Source organism: Orcinus orca, chromosome 5, assembly GCF_937001465.1.
Source record: "Orcinus orca chromosome 5, mOrcOrc1.1, whole genome shotgun sequence".
In the NCBI taxonomy this organism is placed as follows: Eukaryota; Metazoa; Chordata; class Mammalia; order Artiodactyla; family Delphinidae; genus Orcinus; species Orcinus orca.
The window spans coordinates 147,314,973-147,326,938 of NC_064563.1; the positions used below are offsets into that span (position 1 = coordinate 147,314,973).

Here is an 11,966-nt window from a genome sequence, read left to right on the forward strand (position 1 = left end):
GTGTACAGCTAGACGTCAAGCTGTCTCATTCCTCAAGCCCCTGCTGGGCCTTCGCCCTTAGCAGCAGAAAGCGGCTAGAGCGGTGGTCACCCCTCATCCCTCAAGACTGAGCAATGATCCAAAGACAGGCATGGACTGAAATCACCACCTGCGAGTTACAAGGATACAAGTTTCTACAAGGTAGAAACAAAATGACATAGAGAACACCAAACACCTGCAGAGGACCAGGGAAACAAACTTGCTGACAGCCCCGCCGACCGAGCGTTGCGCAGGCACACTGAAGGGCTAGAACGAGGGACTACAATAGTGACCTTTAGACGTCACGGGCCAAAACCCCACTGCATGTTACACCCCGTACCGCCAATTTGCACCTGCGACCGGTCAGAGGCGTAACTAGCAGCCCCAGCGCCTGCGCAGGAGAGCTCTTGATACTTACACTGAAACTTACACTAACTTTCCACCATTCATATCCGAGCCCCCCTCCCCTTCTTGCTCCCGACTTCCTGATAAATATCCCCTCAGCGGCCCCCGGGGACACAAATCTGAGCTTCGCACCGCACCTCTACGCCCGTTCTTGCTTGGCCCTCCTGTGATAAACCTCTTTCTCTGCAAAGACCTGGCCTCATATCTAGCCTTCCCTCTGCACAACCAGATGGGTTACAAAAGGACCCACGTCAACAGAAAGGCGAAGAGCAGGAGGGGAGGGGCGCCGGGCCGCTGCAGCGGGAGGGCCTCACTCCGGCCTGGACTCAGCGGCCGGGAAAGGGGGGCGCAGATGAGAACTGGACACTTGGGCACCGGCCACTCGGTGTCGCGGAGTCACGTTGAGGCCTCTTGACGACACAAGTTAACTCCAGAGCCCCTATCTCAGCACAGCGCTTCTCGGCAACCGCGACCGTGCGCGCCTCCTGGCGACGCCGCCGCGGGGCGGGGCGGGACGGGGGCGGTGCCCAAAGCCGCGTGGACCTGCTGCGGAGCCACGAGCCCCTGCCGGGTTGAGCGCGAGCCACGGGCGACTGCGCAGGCGCGGCCCCGCCCACCGGCGCGCTCGCGGGCAGGGCGGCGGCAGTGCGCAGGCGCGGCTCCGTTCACCGTGACCGTGCGACCCCGGTGTCCTCGCGCAGGATGGCGGCCCTCCGGGCTCTGGTGGCGTCCAGGCTAGCGGTGACCGCCGCCTTCGCGCCGCGCTCCGGCCTGTGTGCGCTGCCGTTCGGCGGAGCGGCGCAGTCCCCGCGCGCGGCCTTCCACGCCTCCGCGCCGCGCCCCGTGGCCAGGGTCGCAGTGGTGAGCGGACGGGCGGGGCGCCGAGGTCGGCCTTCCCACCCTCCCCGTGCCCGCGGGCGGCCCCTCCGCCCCCCACCGCCTCCCTCGCGCTGACCTCCCTCTCCCCCAGGTCGGCCCCTCCCCTTGCGGGAGGCGGTCGGCCCGCCCGGTGGACCGCGTGGCCCCCGTGACCGGCCCTCCATCCCTGCAGGTGCTGTCCGGATGCGGGGTCTACGACGGGACAGAGCTCCATGAGGCCTCATCGTAAGCCCCTGGGCGGCTCGCCCTCGGGAGGGGCGGTCCCCCTTTTCCTGAACCGTTCGGAGAAGCCTTCCTGCTGGTTAGGAAGGCAGAGAGGACTGCTGGACCAGACTCAGGGCGGCGCGAAGGACGACGTTTAAACTCAATGCGTGTAACGTACAGGGAGATATAAAATGAGCTTTTTAGTATCACCTGTGATACTAAACACAGTGCTAACCACTTAACATTTGTTCTGCTGTTTTTCCACACCCACGTGTTGTACACATTGGGATCAAACGGTCCTGCGTGTTGGAAATCAGAGAGCTCTTCTCCGTCTTTACAGCATGATTTTTAAGGGCTGTGCAGTGACCTCGCCGTAGACCGATGTCATTGGGGTAGCCTGCCAGCTGTTGCCGAGTAGTTTGTCCTTTGATCGATTTACTTAAAAAGTTCCTGTGAGCAGGACCGTAGGGGCTGTCAGGTTCAGAGTTAGTTGAAGGGGAGAGTTAGGTGGTGGTTGGGGAACACACCCCTCCCAATTGCGGGGCCTCGCTGGTCCCCGGAGGAGCCTGAGGCTGGTGTCTGGGGGTGGCCGCTGGGCGTGGCCAGCGGGTGCTGGCGGTGGCCGGACAGAGAGTGAACTTTAGAGCGTTCTGGGCTGGTGGGTGGAGAGGGCCAGGAGTTTCCTGATGGGGGCTGAGCAGGGTGGGGCAGGAGAGAGGAGGCGGTGAGGAATAGCCAGCAGCTTGAAACCTCCCGGGCAGAGCAAGGAGTTGTAGGTCGAGTGCCCGCGAGGTTCCGAGGAGCTGAACCCCAGTCCAGGGGTCCCAGCCCTACCAGGGGACAGCTGTGATCTGTCTTGGGGTCTCGTGTCTCCTCTTTCTCTGGAAGTGGGTAGTGACAGCACTGCCAGGGACAGGTTTCGTGCCAGTGTTTGGACTCAGACCTGCCGCAGAGCAACCCTTGGTAGATGCTGGCATCAGTAGCAGCCCCCAGGGTTGCGTGGGTGTCTCCCATCCCCATAAGGGGAAGGTTGGGGAGACCAGGAGCTGAACTTACTTTCGAGACTAAAAGCTCTCCTCAACCCCTCGAGGCCATTGTGGATTGGCCCATGGGAGGAAGAACACCCAGAAGGAGCCTGGGAATGCAGACATCCAGGCTGTGACAGTTGCCGGGTCACCCGTCCCTACGGCCTGGTTTGTAAAGGGAGCTTGGGGGCGGCTAGCTGGTCTCCACAGGCCAGTTCAGTGACAGCGCACTCAAATAGAGGGCATTGGGGTCGCTAGCAAGCCAGTCGTGACTTTTTGCAAAGCATGGAGGTTGTTAACCTGTGTGAGAAGTGTATACCTGTCAGTCACCTAAAACACTGTTTTTAAACACCCGGTGGCAGGTAAAGCTGGGCCAGGCACATGTCTGGTCTGATTCCCTCCTGTGCAGGATACTGGTTCACCTGAGCCGTGCGGGGGCCGAGGTCCAGATCTTCGCTCCTGACATCCCTCAGATGCACGTGATTGACCACACCAAGGGGCAGCCTTCTGAGGGCGAAACCAGGTACGGGCCCCTCCTCGTTGTCCTTGAACGTGCACAGGTTGAAACTCCCCAAGAACGTGCGCGCGGTCGCTTCGTCTTAGCTGGGAGCCGAGTCCGCGTTTAAGGGGACCTGGCAGCAGTGGTCCTGACGCTGTGCCGGACCCCAGGACGTCCCTCGCCGTCCAGCACTGTTGGAGCAGTGGAGGAAGGTTCCCCCTGAGTGAGCTCCTCGCGCCTTCGTTCTCACCGAATGCCCGTGCGTTCATTTGGTCTCAATCCTCGTCCACCCGTTTGGACCCACGTATCTGTGAGCAGCTCCCACCAGCATTTCTGTTCCCGAGGGGAGTGCGGCCCTGGCCTCACATCCGCTGAGACCCACCTCCCCGCTCCAGCCTGGCCCAGACTGCAGGGCGATGGCCCCTGGGGGCTGTGGTTCCCAGGTGCCCTCCAGCGGGTGCAGACAGTGAGAGACGGGGCGGTGGGAAGGAGCCGCGGTGCCGTCTCCTGGGGCTGCGGCCCAGTCAGGACCCGGGCCCTGGGCCGCGCAGCCGGGGCTGGGAGGAGCTCCCTCTGCGGCCGGTCCGGGGCTGCCTCACTCGTCCCTCAGAGTTGCTTCTTAACGCTGCCCCCGCGGTTCCATCACCGTCCGTTCCCAGCGCCAAATGCTCCCTGGTGGCCCTGCCTGACACAGGAGTCCGGGTGACTAGGCGTGGTGGTTCGGAAGCGCCCATCTGAAAGGGCTCCAGGGGACGTTTCGAGCACAGACCGGCTGTGGTCACTGTCGCTGTGGCGCCTTTTCTGGGGAGCAACCCGCACCGCCTGTGAGCCGGGAGAACAGGTCCTCTTGTCTCGTGGAGGCTCCTTCCTGCCCCGTTCTCCCGTCTGTCCACACACTGAACCTGCTGGGGGCCTCTCTCTGCTCTTCCCCAGGAATGTTCTGACTGAGTCCGCGAGGATCGCCCGCGGCAAGATCACCGACCTGGCCAAACTCAGCGCTGCTAACCACGACGCGGCCGTCTTCCCCGGGGGCTTCGGAGCCGCCAAAAACCTGTACGTGTTTCGGCTCGGGGCTCTCCTGCTTTTCCCCTGGACTGTTAGACGGGGATGCGGTGGTGACGGGAGCAGCTCTTGGGGGGTCTGGCCCAGCGACGACGCAGCTGCCCCATGACAGGGAACCCTGGTGGGAGGAGGCTCCTGGGACCTGGCCATCCAGGTATGGTGCTAGGGTCTCGTCACATCAGAACCCGTCCGTGTACGTGTTCCCTGCAGACACCTGCTCTCCTGTGGACCTTGCAGCGCGGAAAAGTGCCTTTCTGGTTGGGCCGTTGGGAGGATGGTCCTGACCGGAGGAAGGGAGATCTTTTTTTTGCTGTTTGGGTTGTTGCCACGGTAACTGGACCTCAAGCCTAGGAGGCCGTCACACCGCAGCTGTGATGTACTTTGGGTTTCAGGTTCTCTTTTTGTTCTCTCGTTCCTTTCTTTCTTCTCCGCGTTTCATGGAAATTCTCTTGCGCTGGCCTTGCTGGCCCAGCACGTCCCTTCCGACGTGGCGCGGGGCTGCTGCTCCCGTGACGGAGGGGGCTCGAGGACTGCAGGAAAGCACCCAGCAGCTGCGCCCCGCGGCTTTGGGGCTTTAAACACGGGGCAGCATGCGTCACAGCCTGGACTACGTGCGTTTTGGTCAGTTGACCACTTGGTCATTGAGGTTCCCGCAGCAGCGCGAGGGCCTCCCAGCTGGCGCTCTGTCTGTCCGGGCGCCGTGCACCCAGGAGCGGGGGCAGAGGCGGTTACGTTCCCTGAGGTCCACCTCTGCACTTGGTCCTTCCGCGTCCTGACATCTTGAGGCTCCTTTCTGCTTGCAGCCGTCACCAGAGCACCTCTTTTCTCCACGTTCCCACCGGTTTTCCCACAGTCCTTCCTCCCGCCTGGACCCCTGCCCTGCCTCGTGTCCACTCCCTCTCCCAGAGCCAGCCTGGGAGTGCTTTCCCTGCATCGCCATCCTCCTGAGCCCCCTGGTGGGAGATGGCGGATCACAGTCTGCGTCGGCTGGCCTTGTCCTTCTTACGGGACCGGGTTTCTTTCTCTGAAAGATGAGCTGGATTCACAGACCCTGTGCCTTCTCTCAGCCCTTAGACCTCGCCTGGTGTGAGGGTAGCTTGAGGGTGCGTTGGGGTTATGTCCCTGGCGTGGCTGACACCCTGCCTCGGGTGACTTAGTGGTGGTGCGTCTCGGTGTACAAGGAGGCAGGGCCTTGGGTCAGCATCCGTGTCTGTGGCCTCCCAGACCCCTGGGGGAAGCTGGGATTTCTGGCCGCTGGTCCCAGTCTTTCTGACCTTTCCAGAGGAAAGGCCGGCTCATCAGCGGTCTGTGCGGCACACAGGGGGCAGCAGGCGAGGTCTGTATGACACATTCACTGTGGAAGCCCAGTTCTTCCTGCTTGGGACCCCAGGATCACCTGTGGCAATGCTGCCAGCTTTTCATTTTCCGAGAGAGTCACGTATATGTCTGCGTTAAAAATCCAACCAGATGGTAGCCTCTCGTTCTGCACTTGGCGTCTTTCACTTAACGCTGAGGCTTGTCCCTTAAACGTCTGGCAGCCGCACACACAGATCCCGTTGTGTAGGCGACCCAGTGCTGACGGGACTCCCGGACTTCCCGTTCTCTCTTTTGTCTTACACCTTTTGGAGGTACGACTGACGTACATGTGTTTAAAGTATGTAACCTGAGAAACCGCTTCAGGGTAGCCGGCATCCCTCACACGCACAGGTTGTCCCGTCGTGCGCGCGACGCACAGGGTGCCTGGGGCAGAGGCGTCAACCCCGTGAACGAGGTGGAGGAAGCCCGGGATGGGGCTCCTGGCTGAGAGGCGTGGCCTTTGAAATTTGATGGGTCTGAGTTTGCCTTCCAAAGAGACAGTACTGGTGTGAGCCCGCCGACCGGGAGGGAGGCCGTTCCAGACCCCCCCGCGGTCCTGCTGTGGTGAAAGAGACGGCCTCTTGTTTGGTTTGGGTTTCTCTTCCTTGTTAGTGAAGGGCAGCATCTGTCGCTGGTTTGGGGCCAATGGCACGTCCTGCTGTTCCTGGGTGGGCCGAGCTCACGGCCCGAGCGCCTGCGTGTCAGCTTCCCCTTCACCTCTGCTGGCCTCCCTGCCTTTAACCTCCCACGCTGCTTTATGTTTCAAAAAATAGAAAAAAATACACATGTGTACGTGTAATTACGTGAAAGGCCGTGCACACGTACTTGCACACACGTGTCACTTTCTGCAGTTGCTGAGAAGTTCGTGGAGCACGCAGGATCCCGGGGGGTGGGGAGTGGGGCTGGGGCTCCCCAGGCAGGCAGGTGTTGAGCCCTGCGGTCTAAGGAAGCCTCTTCTCGTGGCAGGAGCACGTTCGCCGTAGACGGGGGCGACTGCAAGGTGAATAAAGACGTGGAACGCGTCCTGAAGGAGTTCCACCAGGCCGGGAAGCCCATCGGGTACGTGTGGCCCAGCGGGCCCGGCAGTGGTGGAGGGAGGGCGGTGGCCGAGGCCGTGGCTCACAGCCAGGAGCTGGCGCCTGGAGCTGTGTGGTCTTGGAGACCCTCAGCCCCTTTTCTTGTTATAACTGAGGGGGTTTCGTGTGATCTCACAGGCGCCTTCCTGCTCTGAAAATTCTGTGGTCGTGTGGTTTCGTTAATTTCTCCTGATGACTTAGGAGGGGAGGGGATGATCCTCTCAGGGTCTAGAAGGTTCCCAAGTCCTTCCGTGGCCCCCAGCCTTTGCCAGTCCTCTCCCCATGCCTGGCCTCCGCCTTCCCGTCCTGGCTTGGAGCACCCCTCGGCTAGCTGGCCCCTGTCCTTCCTCATGCCACGGCTGCCGTGAGCACCATTCCCGACCCCTGTCGCTCTCAGCTGCCCTTCCTTGGGGACCGGATCCTGCGGTGGCCACACACTGGGCCCACATTCACGGGCCCAGCCACTGCTCACAGCCTGGCCCGGGGTCCTCGGCCTGGCAGACGGGCGAGGCCAGTCGTAACCCACACCAGGAGGCGCTTGCGGACGAGTGGCGGCGACCCCACCGTCAGACCTGCTTGTCAGGCTGCCCGTCCCACGAGCGTCCTGGGGGGGGGGGGGGCCTCGGTGCTGCTTTACCACGGGCGTCGGCGCACGGCGCTGGTGCTGGGGCGTGTGGGTCGCACGCTTTGGAGTCATCCCTGGCTGGGGAAGTCCTCCCAGGAGCACAGCAGTGCACAGATGCACTAAGAACAAAATCTGCCGGGCTTTCCATCACATGGCTGCTCGCTGCCTCCCGTTGGAAACTGGAGAAGAATGAGGGTGTTAGAGCATTGGGTCTGAACGGGGCACAGAGGCTGCAGAGGACAGTCCCCCAGGGGCCCCGTCCTTCCCAGACCTGTGGCCACTCACTGGAGGCCCTGCCCGCTCAGCGTCGCAGGCACCCCCACCAGCGGCCATAGCCCGGGGCATGCCTGCCCTCGCGGCGCCCAGCCGATCACCTCCTGGGGGCCCGCTGGGGCAGCACCGGTGTGTAGGGGCGAGCGCCCGGGGCGGGGACCCAGCTCCCTTTCTCTAAAAAGCACGACAAACGGGACAGAAGCCCAGCAGATTGGCCACCTCACGGCAGGCACCCTGTCCACTTGAGTGAACAGGCGCCTCTCAGCTGAGCTGGAGAAGAACCCGGGTCACCCTGGGGTGGAGGGTGTGGGACAGTGACACGGTCCTGTACCGGCTGCCGTGTCACTGTGGGCAGCTCCGTTCAGCCCCTCGTGCGGCCGCCTACGCGTCTGTCTCTAAAAGCAGCAGCGCTGTCTGGCCGCGTGCAGAACGCCCTTTCCGGGTCAGGGCACCTCGCGCCCCCCTTCCGGGCCGCCCGTCGCTCCTTGACCTCGTCAGAAGCACGGACAGAGCAAGGGGTCCAGCCGGCTCTGCTGCCGGGCCCGTGCTTCCCTCTGTGCAGTGCGGGAGCCCCCGGCCAAGGACGGGCAGGCAGCCCAGCCTTCGTCTCGGACATCGCCCGCAGAGTCAGGTGCCTGGGGACCTGCTGACGTGACAGATTCCCGAGATGGCCGTTGCGATGACGCTCACCTGCTCGGGGCTGAGGGGGTTTGTCTCGTGGTCCCTGAACAGGAGCTGTGGCAGTTGTCTCGGCACTGAACGAGCGTGTAGGTGTGTCCTCACCACGTTGTGTTGCGGTCAGCTCAGAGGACCAGTTGAGCAGACGGGGTGGTGGGCGCCAGCCAGAGGGGTGTGGACCCCAGGGGAGGGGGACCGGCCCGGCTGGAGCAGCTGTGGCAGGCGTCACGCATGTTCTCGCGGGGGCAGGGCCCTGGTGACGCCCTGGCTGCTGGGGGCCTCCGTGTTGGCTGATCCAGGGGCCCAGGAGTTGCCGGGTGGGGCCCCCGGTGAAGAGCAGGACCTCGGAGGAGCCCCGAGGGCAGGCGTCCGGCATAGACCTGCAGGGCTTGGACGCCTCCGGGCAGCCTGCTCACGGGGACCTGGGGAGGGTTTGGCATGCCGCCAGGACAGGGCCCCTGGCTCCGCAGCGGCAGGTCAGGCGAGGCTGCTGCTTGGACCGTGTCCCCCAGCCCCCTGCGTCCCCTCCAGAGAAGGGGATGGGTCTCAGCTGGTCAGTACAGCTGGGCTTCTCTGTTGCTGTGCGACAAACCCACCCTAAAGCTTGGGCTGAGACAGCGCCGCCGTCTGTGGCCTTCTCTCCGGGTGGACCTTTGCACCCTGGGCACCGTGTCAGGTGCCTGGTGCGTGTCTGGCGGCCGGGGCTCAGCTGGCTGCCCTCCGCCGCTCTCCAGCCTGACGCCGGGTGCCTGGAGGCCGCCCCATGCTCCACTGGTCACAACTGCCACGGGCAGCCCAGGGGCAGGGGCAGGGGCAGGCTCCAGCCCGCGGAGCTGCAGAGGCTCTGGCACTGGGTGTTCCGTCCCCACGGCATTGGTGTCTGTGCCCCTTTCTGAGGCTGACCGCATTCTCTAAGCATGACTTGCTGGGCCCCCGGCCTTGCGGCCACATTCACAGCCCTGAGCTGATCCTCCTTTCCTCGCCTTTCAGCTTGTGCTGCATCGCTCCCGTCCTCGCGGCCAAAGTGCTCAGAAGTGTCGAGGTCACCGTGGGCCACGAGCAGGAGGAAGGCGGCAGGTGGCCGCACGCTGGGACCGCGCAGGTCATCAAAGCCCTGGGTGCCAAGCACTGCGTGACGGGAGTGACCATATCCTTCCAGCAGCGGGGGCGACGTGGGAAACCGCCCTCTGGCCCCTCGGGGCCACCCTGGGGTGCTGCACAGCCGGGGCGACCAGGGCATGTGCGTGGAGGGGCGTAGCACCCGAGGCTGTGACCCCTCCGCCGTGCAGTGGTCACGTTCCCAAGTCCCCGCAGTGACACTGGCTGAGCTCAGCACACCCCAGGCGGGGGGCTCGGTGGGTCGGGTGAGGAGACGGCCGTGGCTCGCGGCGGGTGGGTAGGGCGCTGCCTGTGGCGGAGGGAGAGTGAGTACCCGGTGCCGGGCCAAAGGCCGGGGTGGCAGACGCGAGGGCTGCTTGTCCTTATCTGGTGGCAGTCCCCTGGGTGGCCCAGACGGAGGGCCACCCCCGGCAGCCTTGTCGCCCCCATTCCTCCTGCAAGCGGGTCCTCTGTGTCTGAGGTCACCAGGGTGCGCTGCGGCTGTAGAGAGCCTCAGGCCACAGGCTACCCGCCTTCCAGCTCTGCGCCTGGACCCGAGGGTCTCCATGGGGGCCGGAGTCAGCAGCAGAACAGCGCGGGGCCCCAGGAGGCGCAGGAGACCAGCCCGTTACCCTCCGGCGTCTGTCCTGGCCGGGGCGCGCTCCTCGGTGTGTCTCTACTTGCAGGCAGTTTCAGGCGTGAATGTCCCTCCCCTTCCAGCACAGAGTCGCCAGCCCCGGACCTGGGGCTTGGCGTTGGCCCAGGAAGCAGGTCTCAGGGAGGAGGTGAGGCGCCTCTGTGCTGAGGCGGGGCCCGGGTCCGGTTGCCCCGTGCTCACAGCGGGCATTCGGACAAGCCTCTAATGCAGTCTCTCGACGCGAAGGATGGCGGTGCTGCGCTGCCTTCAGGGTGGCCCCGGGGTCCCGGCTGGTGCTCGGGCGTCAGGCCCACGTCTGCAGCCATGGGTCCCGTGAGGCCCCCTGCTGGGACGTGTGTTAGGAAGCAGCCCGTGGGGTCAGGTTCCAGGGTTTTCAGTTAAAGTAGCGCAGGGGGTGCAGAAAACCCCTTCCAGGTGGCGCTGGGGTGGGGGTGGGGTGCGCGTCTGGGAGGGGTGGGCGGTGCCTGACGCCACGCGCCGTCTGCTCCAGCTGTCTTCCGGGTGGCGCTGGGGTGGGGGTGGGGTGCGCGTCTGGGAGGGGGTGGGGGTGGGGCGCGCGTCTGGGAGGGTGGGCGGCGCCTGACGCCACGCGCCGTCTGCTCCAGCTGTGCAGTGTTCTTCCGTAACCTGTGTGCACGAGGCTCACGTGGACTGGAAGAACAAGGTGGTCACGACCCCGGCCTTCATGTGTGACACGGCCTTCCACCACATTCACGACGGGCTCGGGGCCATGGTGAGCAAGGTGCTGGAACTCGCCAGCAAGTGAGGCCCTCGGCGCGGGGCTGCTCGCCTGTCAGCTTGGAACCGGGCAGGAATTGATTTCTTCGCTTAAACCTGCAGGCATTTTCTTTGTAAGGAAACGCTCGGGGTCCGGGGTAGACTCCCTCTCAAGGAGTGAGGCCGGGGCGGCAGGGCCCACCGTCTGAGGGGCGCTGGCACCTGGCCTCGTGTGCAGCTTCCAGCTTGAGATCAAGTCTGCCTTTCTGCGCCAGCAGGAGGGCGAGAGAGGACGGCAGTCCTAGGCCGGGCTCGCGTCAGAGCACCTTACTTAGTATTCGGAAGGAAACAGTCTTTACGTTTGTAAATCTGATAATCAGGAGACCAGAATACCGCCTCCTCGACAATTAAAGCTTCTCTAACCTGGAGTGAGCACGTATTAATTAGAACAGTCAACGGCTTTCTAGAGCAGGCAGGCCCTTTGGGGAGAGGAAACTTCTTTCCGAAACAGACAGGGGCAGTTCTGCTCCAGGCCCCCTGAGCCCAGCAGGTGAGGGCCACACACGAGGCTCCGTACCTTAGGCTCAGGTCTCCTTGTTTCAGGAAGGGAGGCTGCAGGTGCTCAGCCTGTGTGGACCTGCAGGTGGGCCCAGGCCCCGGGAGGGGGCGTGGGCCGTGCGGGAGGAGCGATGAAGTGTGAGCCGGCAGGCTGGCGGGCGCCCTTCTGTAGGCGTGTGGCTTCTGTCCTGGGCCGGCTCGCAGGGGTGGGGGGGCTTCGCCCGTCAGAGCGCAGCCCCGCTGGCCTGTCCTCCGTGACCCAGGGTGGCGCCCCGGGTGCTCGGAGCCGGCACGTCGTCTGGTCCTGAGAAAGCTGCCGGGGCCGACGCAGCGGGCTGTTCAGTTGGGTCCAGTCCACGTTGAGCTGTGTCCTGGTGGCCTAGGGGTGGAGTGCAGTCACAGGTCGCCCACGCCGCCCCTCACCCTGCCCCACCGATGGACACGCCTCTAGCAGTTTTCCAGGGTCTGAGGGAGCTCGGGGAGGGCCGGGCCTGTGGAAGGAGCCGTAGAGCCTGAGCCCACGCCCACCTGGTCCGCTTAGCTCCCTTGGTATCTCACGTCAGGCAGTCTTCCCTGCACGGCAGCTCTGTTCTCTGGTGGCCTGTCCTCCTCCCACGACGCTGGGTCCCATGGGACACAAGCCCCTGAGGCACACCTGCAGGCACCAGCCACACTGGCCAGCATTGTCCTTGGTCAAGAGAGCCTTGCAGGGCCCGTCAGAGGTGAGGTTAACAGCTCATCCTAAGAAATTTGTTCACTGAAACATTTTGTACAGATTTGTGTGTGTGTGTGTGTGTGTGTGTGTGTGTACATGCACATGCACGTAGAAGAATGC

The 11,966-nt window shown here is 63.8% G+C and overlaps 1 protein-coding gene across 3 annotated transcripts; it reads left to right on the top strand.

Moving 5' to 3' along the window:
* Positions 1-1,039: 1,039 nt before the first annotated feature.
* Positions 1,040-11,001, top strand: GATD3 (glutamine amidotransferase class 1 domain containing 3). 3 transcript variants are annotated; one of them, XM_049710422.1, is made up of 7 exons: positions 1,048-1,284; positions 1,475-1,527; positions 2,941-3,054; positions 3,964-4,083; positions 6,415-6,507; positions 9,091-9,983; positions 10,462-11,001. In XM_049710422.1, the coding sequence occupies exons 1-6, from the start codon at positions 1,126-1,128 to the stop codon at positions 9,356-9,358; spliced, it is 807 nt and encodes a 268-aa protein (XP_049566379.1). In that variant the 5' UTR covers positions 1,048-1,125; the 3' UTR covers positions 9,359-9,983; positions 10,462-11,001. The 3 variants fall into 3 exon arrangements, with proteins under 3 accessions (XP_004264656.2, XP_049566379.1, XP_049566380.1); XM_049710423.1 differs by having other exon boundaries at positions 9,091-9,866; XM_004264608.4 differs by lacking the exon at positions 6,415-6,507 and having other exon boundaries at positions 1,040-1,284; positions 9,091-9,247; positions 10,494-11,001.
* The last annotated feature ends 965 nt before the right edge of the window (positions 11,002-11,966 follow it).